Source organism: Natrix helvetica, assembly GCF_964273705.1.
Source record: "Natrix helvetica genome assembly, chromosome: Z".
NCBI classification, from domain to species: domain Eukaryota; kingdom Metazoa; phylum Chordata; class Lepidosauria; order Squamata; family Natricidae; genus Natrix; species Natrix helvetica.
The window spans coordinates 100,257,758-100,280,967 of NC_138554.1; the positions used below are offsets into that span (position 1 = coordinate 100,257,758).

Sequence of the window (23,210 nt, forward strand, 5' to 3'; positions counted from 1 at the left end):
CAAAATGTACTGTATCATCAGTTGTAAACTGTAAAGAGGTACAATATTTACAAGTGATGGAAATTTTGTATTATTTAAACAACATTCTGAGTTTCCTCTCCTGTCTTCCCATGCTATCTTTATTATCTCTCTTACTATGCATGTACATCTCTTTAAGTGTTTGAACTGATAGGTAGTAAAAATACCAATAATCTAACTTTCAGTTGCTGCTTTCCATACTTACCCCAGGCTGATCAGTGGCATAATGTTTTATTCTCATTTTAAAATTTAATTTTAAAACAAATTACATGTGGAATTAACTATAGATATAGACTATAAAAATGAATGCAATGCTAATATATTGATTATATATATTGATTATAATATATTAGAACCATATATATATATATTACTTATGAATGAACCTTGTTCTCTGCCCTCCAGAACCAAAGATAGTTAATTTTATATGTAACAGTAGTGGGAGGGAAGGATTTGGTTTGTGTTTGTGGGTTTGTGTTTGTGGGTTTGTATTCAGATTTATCTAAGGAACCTATACATGGAACATTTTGAAACCAACACCTTAGATAAATCTGAACACAAACTCAAACTCTGGCTTAGATATGTAGATGACATTTCTTTCATAATTTGGCCACACGGGAAGGAAAAACTGGACAACTTCCTCATACATCTCAACAGCCTACACCCCAAAATACAATTTACTATGGAAATAGAAACAAACAAACAACTTCCCTTTCTGGACGTCCTAATCTATAAAAAAACCAATGGCTCCCTATGAGACCATTGATAGGAGATCTACCAGAAAAAACACATACCAACCGCTACTTAATCCCATAACCATCCTGCACAGATCAACTCCGTAGCCAAGATCCTCATCTCTAGAACCAAACGCCTAGCCAACAAAGACCACCTGAAAACTGAATTACACACTCTCACAAACGTATTAATTTCCAACGGATTCCAAAGAAACACAATTACAAATCTAATCCACAAGGAGACACCTCCCAATAACCGAGACACAAAACAGGACAACGGCATCCTCCTCCTCCCTTACATCAAAGGCACCACATATAAAATCAGCAAAATTCTCCACAAACACAATATCAAGACAACCTTTGGCACTGACCAAAAAATAGCCAACACTTTAAGAAACCTCAAAGGCAAGATAGAAAACTAAGGAGTCTATGAAATACCATGCAAAATCTGCCCAGCCACATACATTGGACAAACTAATAGGAGAATAAATGCACGCATCGCAGAACACAAGAACGCAGTCAGAAAAGAGGAAAAAATTTCCTCCCTCTTCCAGCACCTTAAAGCAACAAATGAAATTGATTTTGAAAGAACCAAATTAATCTCCTAAACTGAACACTTCAACAAGAGAATAATTATGGAAGCCATCGAAATAGAGAAACATCCCCACAACATGAATAAACATGACGATACCTCCCACCTACCAGTCATTGTAAGAGATTGCGTTGTAATTTCCTAAATTCTGTGATGTAATGTCTCAACACAAAATCTCAGGATGTTACAACGCAGCCAACCTCCCAGGATGTTGCAGCACAGGACTCAAGATATCACTACACTAGAGCTCAGGATGTCATCTCACAGCCTATTACCCAGGTCGTTACAACACAAAAGACTAATGGGTACCTCAGCCACACAGGATGTTACGAAACAGTGACTAATCTGCATACATCAAATCCATCAACTAATCAAGATGTAACAACACAGCCAACCAACCCGCTTACAGCAACAAAGCCATCATTCCACACCCACCCACCAATATTTATAGAAAGGTGGCAGCTCCGATCACGCTTTGCTCACACAAGCACGAAGTTGAAGGCACCAGCCTGAAGATGGCGAGTGGGACCTCATCGAAACGTCGCCAAGATACTGTCAATCTTATGTGGGAAAAGACCCGAATACACCAAGACCTGCATACCTGTAACCCATGAAAATCTACAAAAACATATATATATGCCCAATCCCCCTCCACAGCAATTCATGAAACAAACAGTACATAACATATCCAACAGGACCCTCACCATAATAGAAACCAATGTCCTTTCCAAAGGATTCAACTTTGCAGTTGCTCTCAAACGAATCCCCACTGAAAACATCATATGCAGAGTTGAAGCTACCCTAACCAATATCAAACCAGATGAAGCCAATAAAATCAGGCTTGAAGTCACCAATGTCCTCTCCTCCAGCAATCCACCCAGAAGCAACTTACATAAAGAAGAACAAAAAGCACTCACCAACTTGATGAAAGACAACAACATAATTATTCTCCCAGTAGACAAAGGTAAAGCCACTGTGGTGATGAACACATCTGACTACCAAGCCAAAGTATCCAACCTACTCTAAGACCCTGCTTACGAACCTCTAAACACAGACCCCACCACCTACCAGGAAAAAACCACCAAATCCAAAATAAAAGCCTTTCCCATCAGTGAAGAGATCCAGCAAAGAATCATCCCCAGAGAAAAATCATCCAGATGCCCCAAGCTCTATGGCCTCCCCAAGATACACAAAGAAGGAACACCACTCAGACCCATAATCAGCTCCATAGGCTCATCTCTACAGAATCTTGCCAAATTTCTTGCCAAACAACTTCAGCCCTACACAGAATCCATCACCTCACCCGTTCAAAACTCAATCCACTTCATAGAAACAATAAAGAAACAAAACCTACAAACAAGTGACCTACTTGTGAGCTTCAATGTCATATCCCTCTTCACCCAAGTGCCTATTAAAGAAGCCTTGACAGCTATCCAAAACAAATACATCCCCCACAAGCACATCCTAGATCTGACCAACTACTGCCTAACCAACACATACTTCATCTACAATGGACAAAGATACAAACAGATAGAAGGAGCACCTATGGGATCACCCCTCTCACCCGTCATCGCAAACCTATACATGGAATACTTTGAAACCAACGCCTTAGATAAATCTGAACACAAACCCAAACTCTGGCTTAGATATGCAGATGACACTTTCGTAATTTGGCCACACGGGAAAGAAAAACTGGACAACTTCCTCACACATCTCAACAGCCTACACCCCAAAATACAATTTACTATGGAAATAAAAGCTAACAACCAACTTTCCTTTCTGGACATCCTAATCTACAAATACCCAATGGCTCCCTAGGACACACCATCTACCAGAAAAAAACACACACCAACTGCTACTTAAACAGACAATCCCATCACCACCCTGCACAGATCAACTCCATAGCCAAGGGCCTCATCTCCAGAACTAAACGCCTAGCCAACAAAGACCACCTGAAAACTGAATTACACACCCTCACAAACGTATTAATTTCCAACAGATTCCAAAGAAACACAATTACTAACCTAATCCAAAAAGAGACATTCCCCCAAGAACCGAGACACAGAACAAGACAATGGGATCGCCCTCCTCCCTTACATCAAAGGCACCACAGATAAAATCAGCAAAATTCTCCACAAACACAATATCAAGACAGCCTTCGGCACTGACCAAAAAATAGCCAACATCTTAAGAAACCCCAAAGACAAGATCCAGCTATAAAACCAAGGAGTCTATGAAATACCATGCAAAATCTTCCCAGCCACATACATTGGGCAAACTAATAGGAGAATAAATGCACGCATTGCAGAACACAAGAACGCAGTCAGAAAAGAAGAAAAAACTTCCTCCCTTTTCCAGCACCTTAAAGCAACAAGACATGAAATTGATTTTGAAAGAACCAAATTACTCTCCAAAAGTGAACACTTCAATAAGAGAATAATTATGGAAGCTATCAAAATAGAGAAACACCCCCACAACATGAATAAATGTGATGATACCTCCCTCCTACCAGACATCTGGAAACTAGCCCTAGTCAATAAACAAGTCCCAGCCACAAAAAACGACACAGGACCCAAAACAACACAGGACACCATTACCAATCACCCTCACCAAACATCAATTCCATCTGTTGCAGCAGATTGAGGCTTTCACCACAATGCGCGATAAAAACAGGATGTGAGACCACGAAGGTAAAAGAGATACAGATTTATTGATGCATCGAGTTCAGTCGTGTTCGCACACCAAAGTCTGAACTGCCCGGGCTCCGCCCAGGGCATTGGTTTTTATACTTGTCTTCAAGCAAACTTGTTATACATGGGTAAGTTTCAGGAATAGAGAAGTACATTTTGGAAAAATACAAAAAGCAAAGTGCTTTGGAAACGTACAAAAAGAGAAGTTTCTATATGTTATAAGCTATTTTTGCAGATTCATCTTTGTTCTATCTTACACCCACTCTTAGCTTTCTGTGCCCCTCCTTTACAGTATGTTGCTGCAATGTTCCCGTAATATTTGCAATGCTATGGTAAAGCAAGAAATCAGACTTAATCAAAGTACATATTAACTACTCCTGATTGATATAAAGCTAATAAGCCATAGAACCTGGGGCTTTACCCCTTTTGCCTCATATCAACCAATCAAGATGTGACAACACAGCCAACCAATCCATTTAAAGCAACAAAGCCAACATTCCACACACATCCACATATTTATAGAAAAACGGCAGCTCTGATCACGCTTTGATCACACAAGCACGAAGCCAAAGGCACCAGCCTGAAAATGACGAGTGTGACTTCATTGAAACATGGCCAAGATACTGTCAATCTTACATGGGAAAAGACCCGAATACGCCAAGACCTGCATACCTATACCCGTGAAAATCTACGAAAACAATATATATATATAAATTGGAATATCGCCTCGTATCCCCAGTTGGGAACTTCTATTCTAGAGTATTATACTTTGCATACTTTCTCAAGATAACTTCTTTTCATATAGACCACACTGCAGACTATTCCAAATAATAATGTTTACAACTGCATGAATGTGCAGTTTTTTAATTAACTGCTTCAAGACGGGCAAGTAGTACTGGTCTTATAATTGGGATTACGAACTTTGTTGAGTGAAGTCACCATTAAGTGAGATGTCATATGACATCTCAACAACTCTCATTCAAGCACAATCCGAGTACTCCCTGTTGTAATAATTGAGTGGATGGAATCCAAGGCTAGGAAATGCAGGCATGCCTCAGGAGGGTGAGGGAGATGTAATGAAAATGTAGGGTAAGGTAAATTATAGCTGTTAACAATGGTTTACTAACTAAACCAAGATTGATTGGGTTCATGGGATATGCTGGTCAAACAAGCCATTTTATTTCTTTGCACATGGCAATACTCAAACTACTATAGAAATGTATTTCATTTGAATTCTGATTTTCTCTGTTAATACTATGTATACACAAATTTCCTTTGATGAAATCATAGGATGTATTTTTGAAATTTGAGTCAGGATCAAAATGATCAGTTTTGTTAAAAAAATCCCTATAAAAAGGCAAATGAGTATGATGTGTTACACTTCCAACATGCATACTCACACAAACAGACACACACACAAACACACACTATCTTTTAAATGAAAATGTATGTTACATTCAGAATTGTTAGGATTAGCTTCTCTAACTTGATTCTACTTAATGATTAAATATGCAAGTATAATACATTTTCAGATGTTCTCCAATTAAAGAGCCAGTTCCAACCGTTTATGAATTTATCAGAAGAAAAGCAGAGATCTTTATACCAAATGGTCTGTGACCTTTTGCTTCATGAAGAAACAGTGATGCAACTAGAAAATGTGGTAATTTTTATTTCCTAATCATACATGCAATTTTCCTCTTTTTTTAAAGCTTGTTCTTTATGAAGAAAGGAATGTAGTTTTGATTGCTCTAATAACCTGTATGTTTCTAATTATATATTTCTAATTATTTTAGTGATTGTTACCATCAAATCAGTGTTATTTTGGTGATTAATAGATGCATTGTCTCTAGGATGGTCTATCTCAGTGATGGCGAACCTATGGCACACGTGCCACAGGTGGCACGCGGAGCCACTTGTCAGGGCACGCGAGTTGCTGCCCTGTCAGCTGGCCAGCTGAGTTCACCGTTTTTAAAAGCCATTTTTCGCCCTCCCCAGGCTCCAGAGGCTTTATAGGAGCCTGTGGAGGGCGAAAAGAGCCTCCCCCCCCCGAGATCCTCCAGAGGCTTCAAGGACCATCTGGAGGCTTCCCTGAAGCCTTCGGAATGCTTAAAACGACCCTCCGAGCAAACCAGAAGGATCGTTTCAAGCATTCCGAAGGCTTCAAGGAAGCCTCCGGACGGTCTCTGAAGCCTTCAGAGCGCTCAAAACGACCCTCCGAGCAAACTGGAAGTCACTTCCGGTTTGCTCGGAGGGTCGTTTTTAGCGTTCCGAAGGCTTCAGGGAAGCCTCCGGACGGTCCCTGAAGGCCCGGGAGGCAGCGGAGGCTCTTTTCACCCTCCCCAGGCTTCTATAAAGCCTCTGGAGCCTGGGAAGGGCGAAAAAAGCATGCAAAAATGGGGGGAAGCGCCTGTTGTGCGCGCATGCACACTGGGGGGTCGCGCATTGCATTATGGGTGCGGCACGCCCACACACACACACCCTGCGCTCCCACCACTTGTGGCACGTGAGTCAAAAAAGGTTTGCCATCGCTGGTCTATCTTTAATCTGATCCAGTATTCCCCATACTGTTAGACCTGAATGCATCCATATTACCGTTAGTCATCCTGTTTTTCTCTCTCCCCCCCCCCCCTCGCACTTCTTAGAATTAGAGTTAATGTTTAAAAGAGTCAGATTTTCACATAATATGAAATCAATGGAATTTTTATTAGTCCTGACTGATTTGAGCATCATTATTTTCTGGATCACAGCAAGTAGCATCACCTACCTAACCTTGAATGATCTCATAACAAGCTAAGCAGAGTTGCTTAACATTGCTTAACATTTGGATAGGAAACTGTCAGTAATGTCCAAGGCTTCAAGGTACATTGAGAAGTTTTTTTTTTTTAATGCAGTGAAAAACCATTTCCATATTGTTGTGAAAGAAACATAATAGAGCTGTCGAGGCAATTGGAAGTCAAACTTGGTCTGATTAACTTTATTCTGAGTATGATTAAATTGACCACTGTGTCTGTTCCCTTTTTATTTTGTTTTTACAGCTGGACAGTATATGTTCTGAGGGGAGTCCAGGCAACATAGCAATGGAGAAATTGAAGTCATTAGAGAAACCATGTATAGAAGAATTTCTACAGCTTGTGGGTGTACATTTACAGAGTGAACAACAGGTTCACAATAAGGAGCTTTTCCTAGCTGCTCATTTCCTCCTCAGTGCTCTGGCAGGTACAAAAGAATAAATAAGCGAGTGGTTTTCTTCTAAAAATAATTTTTTGTTCAGAGCAGGTAGGGTTTTCCGTTTCAGATTTATAGTATCGTGTACAGAGGGAAAACACTTTGTAAATTTAATTTGTGAATATAGAGGAAATCCTTGGTGCATAAAGTATAATGGAATGTGGAACTAAATGTATGGTACTTGGATGTCAACCCTTCAAGGTAGACGAGATTAATGGTAAAGGTTTCTCCGCACATATGTGCTAGTCGTTTCCGGCTCTAGGGATGTGCTTGTCTCCGTTTCTAAGCCGAAGAGGCAGCGCTGTTTGAAGACGTTTCCGTGATCATGTGGCCAAAATGACTAAACGCCAAAGGCGCACAGAGCTTTTATCTTCCCACCAAAGTGGTCCCTATTTACTTACTTGCATTTTTATGTGCTTTTGAACTGCTAGGTCAGTGATGGCGAACATATGGCACGCATGCCACAGGTGGCACGCAGAACCATTTGTCAGGGCATGTGAGGCACTGCCCTGTCAACTGGCCAGCGTGCATGCACGTGCTGGCCAGCTGAGTTCACCTTTTTTTAAAGCCGTTTTTCGCCCTCCCCAGGCTTCAGAGGCTTTATAGGAGCATGGGGAGGGCGAAAAGAGCCTCCCCTCCCCCCCGGAAGCCCTCTGGAGGCTTCATGAGCTTCCCTGAAGCCTCCAGAGCGCAAAAAAACCGGCCCTACAGGCAAACCGGAAGTTCAGGAACGGACTTCCTGTTTGCTCAGAAGGCTTCAGGGAAGCCTCTTGACGATCCCTGAAGCCTTCGGAGCGCTTAAAACAACCCTCCGAGCAAACCGGAAGTGACTTCTGGTTTGCTCGGAGGGTCGTTTTGAGCCTTCTGAAGGCTTCAGGGAAGCCTCCGGAAGGTCCCTGAAGCCTCCGGAGGGCTTCCGGGGGGAGGAGGCTGTTTTCGCTCTCCCCATGCTCCTATAAAGCCTCTGGAGCCTGGGGAGGGCGAAAAAAGCATGCAAAAATGGGGTTGTGTCTGTAGTGCGCGCATGTGCAGTGAGGGGTCGCGCATTGCATTATGGGTGTGGCACGCCCGCACACGACCCCCCTGCGCTCCCCCCACTTATGGCACGTGGGCCAAAAAAGGTTCGCCATCGCTGTGCTAGGTTATCAGAAGCTGGTGTCAGGGTTCCAAATAAGAACCAAATGTAAATCATAGTTCGAGGTAAAGGATTCCTCAAAGTTCCAATTTATTAAGAGAGCCATGTTGGCACATCTGGGAAAACCCTAATCTGAAAGCTTCCAGATTTTCCCACCCAGTTGAAAGTTGCAGCCAGGTGCAGAGACAAAGGATGACCTTGGCTTTCTAGAAATAATTTTGTTATGGCCACATATCACCCAACTCCGTATAATCCCCCCTCCCATTTTTCCCCAATAGAAAAATGCATAGTAAAATAATAGAAACTGTGGCAGGTCTGACGTCCAAAAGAAAAGATGGCTTGCAGCTTACACCATTACACGGCGCTAGAGATTCAAACCGCCGGAGTGCCGACCTTTCTGATCAACAAGCTCAGCATCTTAGCCACTGAGCCACCATGTCCCTCTTAGCCACCTGATTAGGAAATCAGAAGTAAAGTTTATTGAGATAAACTATAATAATAAAATCTTGTAAATCTGTCTCCCCTTCTTCTTATGACTCTTGTGAATAAGGGAGGAGTCATTCTGTCTTTCTAATATTTCCACAGACTAAAGGAATGCTTCTGTCATCTTCACAGTATTTACATAAGGGTTTCCAAAAAATTGCTTCAAGGTCACCTACCTAGCTTTCAGTATAGGAATTATTTAACCTCGACTGCCTTTAAATGATGGCTTTCTCATTTGGATTCACATGGTGAATATTATTCACTTTATGTGCTAAGTTTATTTACTGTACTAAGAAAGAAACAAGAAAGGTTCGAGCTTTTATGTCAGTGGTATAAATTACAGCGCTTCGGAGTCTGTCTTAAAAGTAATAATTTAGAAAGAAATTGAGCTAAACAAAGGAAAAGAATGCTGACTATAATTGCCTACTTATTAATTAAATATTTTAATAATCTCAAGTAATCAAGTCTTAGAGCATTAATTTCCATTTGAAACTCAGCATCTCTAAACAAAAAGGCTGTTGTTAAACAAAATTAATCTTTTTTTACATTACATTTCCTAGATATCTTTGTGACTCACCCTAGTTTTACAGATGCTTAGTATTTAATTTATGTCTTCTGATATCATATTTATCATTTCTTCACTGTGTTCAGATCACTGACTCCTGATTCAGTGATAAAATAAAGACTCTATGTTTGGATCTTTTTAGAGTCTTAGAACTAATCACGCTCCCACCATTATAGAAACCCTCACTTTTTCCAAGAATGACATTCATATATTCGCAAAGATTCTGTTCTTATATTTGTCATCTATGTAAGATTTAACGCCACAGACTTTACATTGCAATTATTTAGTTTAAATCCTACTTAGAGTAGTTTAATAGCACTGTTTGTGAATCATTGCTCTAATCAGTCTTCGATGTCATGGAGGTATTTTGGGGGAAACACTTTCTCAGTGTTGAAGTATTGATCTTCTTGTGGACCCATGAAGTTCTTTGAAATAAAACTAATTTTTTTTTAATAATCTCAGATTGTTTTTGTTGTTAGATTTAAAAAACAGGGATTTTTAATTGCATATTTTTCCCTTTGGTATGGTTAATTACATTGTTATCTTGATCCTATCATGCATTAAGTTTCTGTCACTTATTTTTTTGCCTATCTATCTTATTGCTCATCCAGTGGGTGCTCCTACAGAATCACTCAGTATTGGGTCGAGAAAAATTCTTTCTCTAATTTTTCCTTAAAATCATCTGAAGGTTCTTTTTTGATCCTCTGTTATCCTCTTACCTGTTTTTGGAGTCTTCATCATTTACTTGTTTTTCATTAGTGGCTCTGTATCACCATTCAACCCAGTTCTACACATATCTCCAGCAAGCCTTTCACTTCATGTAAAAAGCCTCTTCATACCATAAACACTCTGCACTGGTACTTTTAACTTATGACTGGTTGCCTCATTTGAGGAACTTACTTGAAGGATACTAAAACCCAGATTCAAATTTCCTACAGTTGAGACGACAATTGTGTGACTGTAGATCAATGGCCAACCGATATTGATGGCTGTTAGCAGCAGCATCCACTCACTTAATCAGGTTTTATTACTGTGATGTTGAAAATTGATATTTACTCTCAGTTTTCAGCAAAATTAGCTCATACTGAACCATAGGTTTGCTTGACAACTGGGGTTTGCTTACTGAACCCCACAAAATTAATAAAATCAGGCCAGTCACATCTTCTTGCTTTTTAACCATTATGAGTGATGTCTTTATGGTCATACAGGTAAAACTCAAAAAATTAGAATATCGTGCAAAAGTTCATTTATTCCAGTAATGCAACTTAAAAGGTGAAAGTACTATATGAGATAAGACTCATTAGATGCAAGATAGTTCAAGCAGTGATTTGTCATAATTGTGATGATTATGGTTTACAGCTCATGAAAACCCCAAATCCACAATCTCGGAAAATTAGAATATTGTGAAAAGGTGTAATATTCTAGGCTCAAAGTATCCCACTCTAATCAGCTAATTAAGCCATAACACCTGTAAAGAGTTCCTGAGCTTTTAAATGGTCTCTCAGCCTGGTTCAGTAGGAATCACAATCATGGGAAAGACTGCTGACCTAACAGTTGTGCAGAAAACCATCATTGACACACTCCATAAGGAGGGAAAGCCTCAAAAGATAATTGCAAAAGAAGGTTGGTCCCAAAGTGTTGTATCAAAGCACATTAATAGAAAGTTATGTGGAAGGGAAAAGTATGGAAGGAAAAGGTGCACAAACAGCAGGGATGACCGCAGCCTGGAGAGGATTGTCAGGAAAAAGCCATTCAAAACTGTTGGGGACTTTCACAAGGAGTGGACTGAGGCTGGAGTCAGTGCATCAAGAGCCACCACACACAGACGGATCCTGGACATGGGCTTCAAATATCATATTCCTCTTGCCAAGCTGCTCCTGAACAACAAACAACGTCAGCAGCGTCTTACCTGAGGTAAAGAAAAACAGACCTGGTCTGTTGCTCAGTGGTCCAAAGTCCTCTTTTCTGATGAGAGCAACTTTTGCATCATTTGGAAACCAAGGAGTATGGAGGAAGAATGGAGAAGCACACACTGCAAGATGCTTGAAGTCCAGTGTGAAGTTTCCAGTCTCTGTTGATTTGGGGAGCCATGTCATCTGCTGGTGTTGATCCACTGTGCTTCATTAAGTCCAGGGTCAATGCAGCCGTCTACCAGGGATTTTGGAGCACTTCATGCTTCCTTCCGCAGACGAGCTTTATGGGGATGCTGACTTCATTTTCTAACAGGACTTGGCATCTGCCCACACTGCCAAAAGCACCAAAACCTGGTTCAATGACCATGGGATTACTGTTCTTGATTGGCCAACAAACTCGCCTGACCTGAATCCATAGAGAATCTATGGGGCATTGCCAAGAGAAAGATGAGAGACATGAGACCGAACAATGTCGAAGAGCTGAATGAAGCTATTGAAGCATCCTGGTCTTCTATAACACCTCAGCAGAGGCCCAAACCAAGTACTGAGTACATATGCATGCTTATACTTTTCAGAGATCCGGTATTGTTCTATGTCCAATCCTTGTTTTATTGATTGCATGTAATATTCTAATTTTCTGAGATGGTGGATTTGGGGTTTTCATGAGCTGCAAGCCATAATCATCACAATTATGACAAATCACGGCTTGAACTATCTTGCTTTGCCTGTAATGAGTCTATCTTATATATTAGTTTCACCTTTTATGTTGCATTACTGGAATAAATGAACTTTTGCACTATATTCTAATTTTTCGAGTTTCACCTGTAACTCAAGAATATCTGTATTCTTTATCAGGGATGCTATCTATCCATTTAACAGATATGAAATCTTTATTTTTGAGAAAAATAGAAAATATTTTATTTTCTATTCTATTTACGTTTTTTGAATATATGCTGAAGTTGTCTCCTCAGTTTTCATTTCTAACTGAATCATATCTTACAACATGCTTAGAGATGCAGTTTTGAAGTAGTCAGATTTCATTTGTCAAACCTTTTAAATGCAAGAATGAATTGTAGATTGTCTGAACAATAGTAATTTAAAGGCAAGATTCAATTGTGAAATACACACAATTGGGAATGTTCTTTTCAGCAGGGCAATATACATTCTCAAGACATTCTCTTTTAGGAACAACATAAATTGTTCTGTTTTGGCAGATTCTAGATTCTATGTGGACATGGAGAACATACTGCCCTACTTTTTTGAGTTTATTCAGAAAGATTTCAGAGGCCTATGACTCAGTGCTCAGCAGGAATGATTCTTTTATATTTTTAAAAGTTTTTGTTTTCCTTTTATTTCCTTTCTTCAGAACTGTCAAGTTATTCTCTATGCCTGCTGATAGCCTGCTGTGATCTCCAGCTTGTCCCTACCCTGTGTTTCTTGGTAAGTCCTGTCAATTTAAGTTGGAAATGTGTTAAAGGAGCGTAAGTTCTTGGTAAGTCCTGTCAATTTAAGTTGGAAATGTGTTAAAGGAGCGTAAGTTCTAGCAGCTGGTTCTCAGTAGTACTTATTCATGGCATATCTCCAACCCTTATAGAATATATATTCCATTCGTTTTAAGAAACTAGCCAGCACTAAATGGAAATTGTATTTTAATATACACATTATCCTTCAAGGCAATTCACAGCAGGAAAGATAAGAAAAATCAGTACAAAACTGAATAAAAAGCAATCACTGATTTTATAAGCATTTTGTCATAATTATGGTACTTCAAGTAATAATCTGATATCTGAAAAACACTGTCAACATTTGGTCTGTTTCTTATACTAAAAATATATATATATTTTAAAATCACATAGATTTCTTTTCAAATTCAAATTCTTTATTACTACAGATTATAACTCAGATTATCTAAAACTTAATAAAACCTACATAATACAACCTATAATAGAGAACTTAATAAATAATGCATAGGAACTCCATACATTCCATTAAATAAGTCAGTAGGAATTAACAATTATTTAATAAAAGTATTTATTGTAACTAGATTTTTTGTTCATTTGTTGCTATCATCTGCACTTTTACTCCTCCATTCTAGTTTATCTTGGGGCCATAGTAATTCCATTCTCTTATCAGAAATAGATTGAGATCTTTTGTACACAAATACTTGTAATTCTTTCCCTTTCAAATGTGGTCCTTTAGCTCCCACCTATCTACCACTCCCTTTTGAAATACATGGAGAAAACAATAAAAGGGGGGGGGAGGAGATATAGTGACCTGCTTAGATAAAACCAGTTTCGATTGCAATAAGCCATGACAATATCTTGCATGCTGACTATTGGCAGGAAATTGTTCAGCAACATTTTGATATAGATAGATTTTTGTGTCACCTTTTGGAATTGTGAATGGTTATTTCTGCTTTTGCTTGCTCATTTGTAATGCTTTATTGTTAATGGGTGGTATTGCTATAATTGTGGTCTTGCGCTATGATCAGCAGAATCACAGTGCAAGAAGTGATAGTTTGATAGACTTACTCCCTTGAAACCAAAGGATCAGTTGAGTAATGATCTGATTCAAAGCGCTGTGTAATGTTTTTAAGTGCTGCACAGATAGAATGGCTTTTCTATTGCTTCTGGGATACTCTAGATAAAAAAACCAAAGTTGTGCTGAGATACGAGGTACAATGGTATTATGATGGTCTCTCTGTCAGTGACCTAAGTAGCCAATTAGATTGACCTGTGTCTACAAGAGTTCTTTTGGAGATCCAAGCCTTGTATTGTTTTCATTCATTTCTAATTGCTGTACAGGATCTTAACTTTGATCTGCCTTGTATTAATGGAGTGTTCTATCCTACCTATCCAATTTTGAGGGTAACACAACTTTTAGTCAAAACTTAAAATTTATATAGTTGTGACAAAAGTTCTCAGTAATGATTAAAGTGATGCCTGGCTTATTAAAACATTTAGTGTTTTTAAGAACAGTATTTATAATACTGTTGTAATATACATCTTATAATATAAATACTGGTATATGTAGTATACTATTCTGTGGCTTTGGGTCTTATTGTATTAGGTAGCCTCTATCAACATGCAGAATTCCCAGCTCGATCAGAGTGAATTGTAACACTGATAAAGGGGCCCTACTTGGAAGGAACCAAGCTTGTCAACTGGTAGTGGCAATCTTCCTCGCACCACAGATAACTTGGCAATCAGATGCAGCAAACATTATCACAAAGATATATCTATGGTCATTTCTCAATATCGTTACCATACCAAGCCTGGACACTCACAGAAAGCAAGACAGAAAAATAAGTACTTGCTTCTTTAACTGTTTATGAACTTTTTAAAGACCCTGGACATTTTTAGCATTGCTTCAATGGTTTACTAGAGATACTAGTTGAGATACCAGGCTTTTTGCTAGACAATTTGGAGACTAATGGACTGTTCCCTCCTCTATTTCAAAACCCTTAGAGATACCTAGCTGATCCATGGAAGGATTGTTCTCTAGGAGTTCTACATTCCATTTGATATCATGCTGCCGAAAATGAATCACCTAGAGGCGTTTAGTTAACCTTGGGCATTTCCTCCTAAATGGAACCACGAAGCAGGTTCATTCTCAAATCATGCCACTTCAGATCTCAAATCTGAACAGGCGCAAACATACTTAACAATACATATGCTGTTCCTTTTCACAATAAATTGGATTATGTAGTGTACTGAAAATGAACGTGAAATAGAAATCCAAAGACACTTAAAGCCTGAGATAAAGAAAAGGACAAAGGGTTAAATTAATTGAGTTTTGAGATCATTAGTGGTACTTTACATTTCCCCAATTTACCCTGAGGTTGCTAGGAATTGTAGCTTATGAAATGCTGCACAGATAGTGTCACTATTGAAGAGACTTGCACAGAGCTTTGGCTGGAATACCAGATGAGTATTTTTATTTATTTCATTTATATCCAGCATTTCTTCCAATGAACTACCCTCCTTTTGATTCTGAGAAAAACCTTTAGGTCATCAGCAAAGTTGCCCAAGAATGGGTATTTGGATTTGACCATTACATTGCATTGATCCCCTAATTTGTTGCATTATTAAGAATGTGCAAAAACTATGGTTCCTGAATCTCTGAAGATTAATTTCTGGAAAACTGTTAGGCAGCTTCCAAAGACCAAATTGATGTAATTTGAAATAAAATTCCAGTGTTTTCCAGATGTTCCATTCCCAGATTAGTGAGCTTTACATATTAAAAAATTGTCTTTTTTGCCATTATTTAAAAATTGTACTATTGTGGAAATGCTTTTAATCAATGTCTTTCTGTCTCTGAGCAGCCTAATATGACCTCAGAAGATGGTACAGTGACACTTGCAGACCCTGTACTAGCTCCACTTGCTGACCCAGGAAAGTTTCGGATAGCACAAAGGCTATTCGCTTTATCAAACATTAACCTTGAAATGACGGAATCTTCCATCAAAGCTGCAACCATGAAAAAATCCAATTTTTCCCCAATCGTTCTATATATAGCATTGAATGGCCTCCATGCATTAGGCTGTGAAAAAGACAAGAACTGATGAAGCTGTTTCAATGGTTTAATACTACAAGTGTGTCTGTTTAATGCCTCTTAATTATGAACCCACTAGATCTGTCTCCATGCAATTGGAATATCTGCCGATGGGCTGTGTTATTGGAGCAAGGCGAATGCTGAAATTAATTATATGAATGAAAAGATGCAAAGATAAAAAAACCATGCAGGGATACTTGGTGAGATGTTTGACACTCCTGTATTATTTTAAAGTTTAGAAAAATTACATGTCCTCACTTTTCAGCCATTTATTCAGCAACCATTCAAAGTTACAACAGTGCAGAAAAAAGTAATTTTATGGCTCATTTACCACCATTCACAACCTTCACAGCATCCCTCAGCCATATGAATGCCATTACAGCTAGTATGTACTGTCTTGGACCAGACCTGTGATTTTTCTTCTTCTTTCACATATCCCCCACCCCTTGGAGAGAGATTTCAACAAAGCAAGTTGTTTACTGTTCTACATATTATGATCATACTGGCAGTAGGGAAAGAGAAATTGCCTGCAAAAATTGCTTGTTTTTTTTTCTTCCCACCCCACCCACACGTGAGTGGAGGGTTTGGAGAGAAACAGATTTCAAGAGAATGGCTCCAGTCCTAGATTGTGACACAGTTGCATTGCTTTTGATGCATACAAGATATCGAGGTCCATTGAGCAATGGCTTCATTTAGCACTGGACTTGCCAGTGAAGAATTCCTTGTACTAGTTATTGTGCTTCAGTACTAATCTTATTTTCCTTATAAACTAGAACAGCAGCCCTAATCTTTTGGGCACCAGGGATCTGTTCTATGGAGGGAGGTTTTTCCGTGAACTGGAGGAAGGTGGTTTTCCATGTTGCCTGCTTCCCAAGGCCCAGTGCTGGTCCACGGGTTGAGGACCCCTGAATTAGAGTATATACTAATTGAATACCATTATGTGGCAACAGAGTGTATTCAAAACTGAGCAAAGACCATCATGTAGCAGGAGAATAATTGAAAGGACCATTTAAGCAATCAACGTTTAAAAACAGCAGCACAGGAATAAAGTTAAAGCATGATCTGAAACGTTGGGGCTTTGGAACCATTATTAGATTAGAGTCAAATATCACAAAGGATGTACAAGTTTCCATGTGTTTTTCTTTATGGTGTGGTAGAGAAGCTGGGAATGGCAACATCCATTTTGAGAGTCATATTTGTAATCTTGCTAGTTACAAAGGCATTTTTATTTACCCTACTTGATTCATGTGAAGTGTACCAAAATTCCAGGACTCAGAGCTGCTTGTTTTAGATTGGGGAGGGGGAGGTGTATGTTAAGGAGTAAAATGTAATCAGAGCTGCTTGTTTTAGATTGGGGAGGGGGGTATGTTAAGGAGTTAAATGTGAACTTTAGCTTTTCAACCATATGTCTTCAAACCAATGGAAGTTAACAGATTTTGGATATTATTTTCACAGCACTTATTAAATGCTATTATAAGGTATATAGAATGATGTTTTTTTCAGTATTTTAATTAGGTATATGCCTAATAGGATGACTTGTTATTCTTTCATATTGATAAAAGTTTTTATATATTATTCAATATAAAATAACATCTATTGCAAGGAAGGCCTACTGTATTGCCTCTTTCCTGCTTCCTTTTCTGATGCCTGTTCTGTGCAATAATAATGCAATTGATAAGAGATCACACTGAATTTTCAAATATTAGATTTTATTTCATATATACAAAAATAACTTTATTAGGAGTTTTCAGGATTTCACAGTTTTATACAATTCAACAATGATATACAACTTAAATACGTTTAACTGAATAGCACACATTTGTCCTATGAAATTTCACCAATTTTCTTATGATCCTTTTTTAGAACTTCTTAATCTGATCTATGTGGCAATTTTGTTGTGATTTACAGCATGGAAAGACATTAAAATTTCCTATCCCATTTAAATCTTCTATTGTCCTATGTGTGTCAATATTAGTACACATTTGAAAAAAGTTACTGTTTAATAGAAATATTAAGAGTTGAAGCAATAAAAATTATACTGCATAAGTCTAACAGAAGTCATTATTTTAAAATGTACTTAATGATTTTCTATCATCTAATCTTAGAAACACAAAATAGCTACATATAATAATTCACAAAGAAATGTAGATCGCGATATAATACACATTTGAAGAAATGGTATGCCAGTGCATCCAAGATATTTTATTTTAATAGTTTCCAAGTTAAAACATCTTTCTCTAGCTAACACATTACATTTTTTAAAAAAAGTATAACTACCATATATGCATCTGAACCCCTAATCAGATGTTTTTCTTACCCACATGTTGGGGCATAACTAACATCAATTGTTGTAAGACTGGACATGATTTTTGGCTATCGTACTTGATCATTAGGAAAATGTTCGATCTTATAAATGGACAATTCGTTTAATAGCAAGAAGCCTCAAAAAATTCAGTTATGTCAAGAAAGCCCATATAAGGCAAGGACATTGAAAGAAAAAAGATAAACAAGCGATCTAAAATAAAGGTATTCCTCAACTTACCACAATAATTGAACCTGAAATTACCATTATTAGTCATGATGGATTTTAAATACATCATCACTAGTCCAAGCCCAGTTTAGGACATTTTTGCAGTGGTTGTTAAGTAAACTCATTGTCCATATATGAGTGCTTTTTTCTGGCAGCTAGAAGTAAACACTAGTTTCCAACAAAAATGTGAATTGCTGTCACATGATTGCAGGATACTGCAAATGCTTATTTATGGAACAATTGTTCAGTATCCAGTGTGTGATCATGTGACTATCCAGGGGAATGGTTATCAGAACTTCAAATCCAGGTAATGTTCCTTTTTGTAGGGGGTGGGTGATGTAACTTTCAACAGTTGCTAAGCGACTGGTTGTAAATTGAGGATTACCTATGTAATGAAATAGATACATAAGAGACATTATAAGAGGCTCATTAGTTTGTTGCCTGGGATTTTGATTTTTTTTCTCATGGAAGTTGCCGTTTTAATATTCTAGAGAAAGGATTATCCAGTACATAGTTCCAGTCACGATGAACTTTAATGGAAAACCAATCCAAAGCAATTTGCATCATAAACAAAAATATTTCAATATGATAAACGCAGCTCTTGAGATAGTTGCTTTGTTTTCTCTGAAAGTTTCCTTGGTTTATGATGGGAATTCCTGTCAAATGAACCAAGACAAGACAGCAAAATAGTAATAATGTGCAATTGATTTAGACTATATTTGATTCTGAGCAGATAACAAAATACTCAAGAACAGAAATTAAATGAATTTCAGACAAATATTCCAAAAAAAGTTCTACATTTTACATTTTTATTCAAAAATTGCATACCTAACTAATATCCTTTCTATCAGTATCATATACAGATTTGAATAAGATAGTTTGTATTCAAAATTCTGCATCTTTCTCAAAAACAGCAGTTGCTACTGATTCCACAAATTGTCGAAACAATACCTCATTGTTTTTAAGAACCCCAAGCTTGAGAACTTATTATTATTGATATATTTACCAAATCTTGTGTAGATATCTTAGCAGTTAAATTATTGCTGCTAATTTTGTGTATTTTCTTTTTCCAAATCTTTTAACCATTAAAAAATTACTCAAATATTTTGTACATAATTATTTTAAGCTTTCTGCTTATCTGTGACACTAGTAGGTTGAATAGAGAGATAGTTTTTCCTGAAGCACCAACATGAATTGTCATTTAAAACAGCAGTCTCCAATCTTGCCAGTTTTGCAGACCAGTAATGAGGGGAGAGGGGATGGTTCCACATGTGCCTGCCACTCGTACAAATGGAACTGTACATACATGCTTGCCAGACTGCTGTGAGTTACAAGTGGAGCTGAACACACTTGTGCACTTGCCCTCCTCTTCTCCAACTCGGTTTGGAATGGGCTATGGCCCAGTAAGTGGACTGCGGCCTGGGGGTTGGGGACTCTTGGTTTAAAACGTCCCTCAGCGTCTGTTATTCTCTTTCTTTAGCTCTTGCTCTAAAGTTCTTTTTTATGATTTTCCTTGATTATGACAGCTGTCTTTCTGAAACAGTAGCAGTTTTTCTTTGAAGATTCAGTTATTGGCTATATAGAAATAGGCCTTTACATTAGAAACTAAAATTAACTTTGATTTAGGTTTGACTCAGCATGATTCATATAATTCTGCATTTTATTATAAATTTAAGATAAATGAAAAGCTTATATAAACATAACAATTATATATTCCAGGAACTTCGTAGTCCCCCATGAATTCAGTATGACCCATTGTAGTTTAGGTATAATTTTAAAGTTATCATAATGTACAAACTATATAAATTTATGGAAAATTATTTTTTAAAAAAAACTAAAATAGATACAATTAGGGACTGCCTTAACAGGTAAGTAATGTTTTAATAACTGTCATGCACTTTTATTGATTTTTTTTCATTCCATAATTTTTGGTAAAACTAGCACAGAACAATGAATAGTAATTACTGATCCATGTTAACATCTAGTTTAGGCCTTTGCATAAACCATTGTTTTCTACTATTATTACATAGGCATACCTATACACTTAGCATATATATTTCAATATATATTTACTTTGGTACAGATAATGATGCACCCTAATATCAGCAAGCAATATTGTCTTCCCATTTCACGTACTCATGTTAAGCAAAGACGCAGTTTCCATTTTTATACTGAACTATACATGGAATTGCCCTTACATGATTTCTCATTTACTCTATTAATGAAGGAAGGATAAATATACTTTATCCTCTGAGGAAAGTGGTAAAACATTTCTGGTATATTCTAGATTTATTATCCACAGGAATTTGCAATCTATCAGTTCAGTTCATTGACAGGAACTCTGCAGTTGCAGGCAAAGATGCCAAGAACTGAAATTAGGACACTTAAAATGTTCTGCCTCCAATTTACACTTTCCCAATTAATCCATTCTGCACCTCATTTACTAAATTTAGCATTATGGTACTGTGCTTAGAAGCATTTTTGCCTGTTACATACTTCTCCATTGCTGCCATTCAGTGGGAGGATAAATGCATGGGTCTCTGTATTCAAAGTTTTATTTATTCATACACCCATGCAGCAAAATCAGTGAATGGCCTATATCACATACAGTGATATTATGTCACTGAGCATATAGGTGTATTTTATATCAAATGCAGGAATTCTTATGCATGGCAGCAAACTAATTCTTCCTGTTACATTCGGGACCTGTGGTTTAAATTTCCACATTAATGCCAAGAGTGAATTTTGTGACATGAGCAGTTCTCCCAAGATGATAGAAGAGTACCAGAACAAAAAGTCTTGCCCAGAGAAAATATAAAATGTTTCTTGACCAACTCCCTACTGTTAACAATTTCTTTAGAAAGCCATTAAGGCAAATACTGATATTTTGTTCTTCTTCCTTCCTGCTTTTGACAGCACTGAGCTTCCGAGCCTTAAAACTAACATCACATTCCTTTAATCACTTGCTATACTCTCCTTGAACTAAGGCCAATTTGAAAAACCTTCTGCTTTCCAACAGGAGTGGATAATACAGATCAATGGCTAGAAACAAAATAAGACAGGAGTAGATTGAGTATTCTGCTTGAGAACATTTTATTTTTTAAAAAAGATAGTTCAGGTAGAATCTGAACAGAATCATGGCTACTTAAAATGCAGCCCAAACTTTCATCTAGCAAAGAGCAGTAGCAACAAACCAACTGGAATGCGATCTAATGTAACATTAGAAAACAAAGGAATGAGAAACAGTTATTTGACTTGAGGATTCAATAATGCCTTCCACTCAATCTCCATTCAAACAGCATATTCAATAAAAGTATAGTCATTTTTACACTTTATCCCACTTCATAACCTTACAATGACATTGAAATTACAGAGTAAAATGTCATTTTGGGTACTGGAATTTCCCCCTCCTCCCAGACCTAGGTATACATATTTTTAAATACTTAACATCAGCCTATCTACAGAATTAATGCAACAGAAATAAATTTCTGTACAATATTTCATATTGTTAGAAGCTAATTTCTAAATACCAATAGCAATTAAGACACAGATATGCAATTTGCATAACATTTACAAAATATACTTGTCTTTAAAAAAATACCACAAAGGGTTTTTTAAATCTACAATACCTTTTTGGTATCAACATTTCTCTATATAAACTAAAAATTATTGAAACCCTGTTTCCTTGTGCATCTTAAAAGCCAAAATACTTAAAAGCTAGCTTGTACTGTCTTGGCCTTTTCCAATATTTTTTCATTGTTGGCATCCTGTGTATGATACTTTGGTATTGAAAATAAGTTCTGTAATCCTAGTGACCAAACTCATATGCAAAATAAATGAAATGGGGAGATGATAGCCACCTCAGGTCCTCTGTGTGTTAGCAATGGATGGCTCTATTTATAACAGCAGGCATAATATAAAATATAATCATCAGATTATTTCCTCTTAGTAAAAGCAATAGCACTTATATACTGCTTCACAATGCTTTAAAGCCTTCTCTAAGCGGTTTACAGAGTCAGCATATTGCCCCAATAATCTGGGCCCTCATTTTATCCACCTTGGAAGGATGGAAGGCTGAGTCAGCCTTGAGTCTGGTGAGATTCGATCTGCCAAGCTGCTGGCAGCCGGTGAGCAGCAGAAGTAGCTTGCAGTACTGCGCTCTAACCATTGTGCCAGTGTGGCTCATCCATATCTACATCCCCTCAATAGAATATGTATCAGAAATGCATTTATGTAATCAGTAAATATGAACCTAACATGATTAACTAAGGGAAGAGTTATTGGCTAACACTGTTAAAACATGAGTGTGAAACAAAAATAAATTATTTGATAAATAACACTGAATTTTAGCATCTGACAATAATTTTAGTTTCACACACTATTTGGTGAATAAAGCCTATAACACAAAGGATCAGCTCAAAGCCCCACTACATCACGTTTTTATAACACACAAAATCACTCATAAATACTCTGGTATAAACTAAAAGCCAGTCGTCATAGAACGATATACAAATACAGAGCGAGGTCATAATAAAAAAGCAGATTTTGTTCCTCTAAGCTATGAGTTTTCCACAACTAAGAACATACATTCTACATGCTGAGCTCTTCACTACGACTCTGTAGCACGAGGTTCTTTCAGGCTACTTCACCATTACCTCAAACACAATGAATTTACATTACGAGATTTATTTGAAAAATACTTACTGAATGGGTTGAAATGTTGGCTTTTTAAAAGGGTCTCTTAGGGAAAGTTCAAGATATTGCTTTTACA

General features: G+C 37.5%; 1 protein-coding gene across 1 annotated transcript in view; it reads left to right on the plus strand.

The window, feature by feature from the left end:
- The window catches only part of GSDME (gasdermin E), a 45,403-nt gene extending 22,232 nt beyond the window's left edge, over window positions 1–23,171 (plus strand). Inside the window, exons 7-10 of the mRNA XM_081971437.1 lie at window positions 5,567–5,694; window positions 7,070–7,250; window positions 12,722–12,795; window positions 15,680–23,171. Of these exons, the coding sequence (XP_081827563.1) occupies window positions 5,567–5,694; window positions 7,070–7,250; window positions 12,722–12,795; window positions 15,680–15,919 (623 nt within the window). The 3' untranslated portion in view covers window positions 15,920–23,171. The remainder of the gene's footprint in view (window positions 1–5,566; window positions 5,695–7,069; window positions 7,251–12,721; window positions 12,796–15,679) is intronic.
- Window positions 23,172–23,210: the final 39 nt, after the last annotated feature.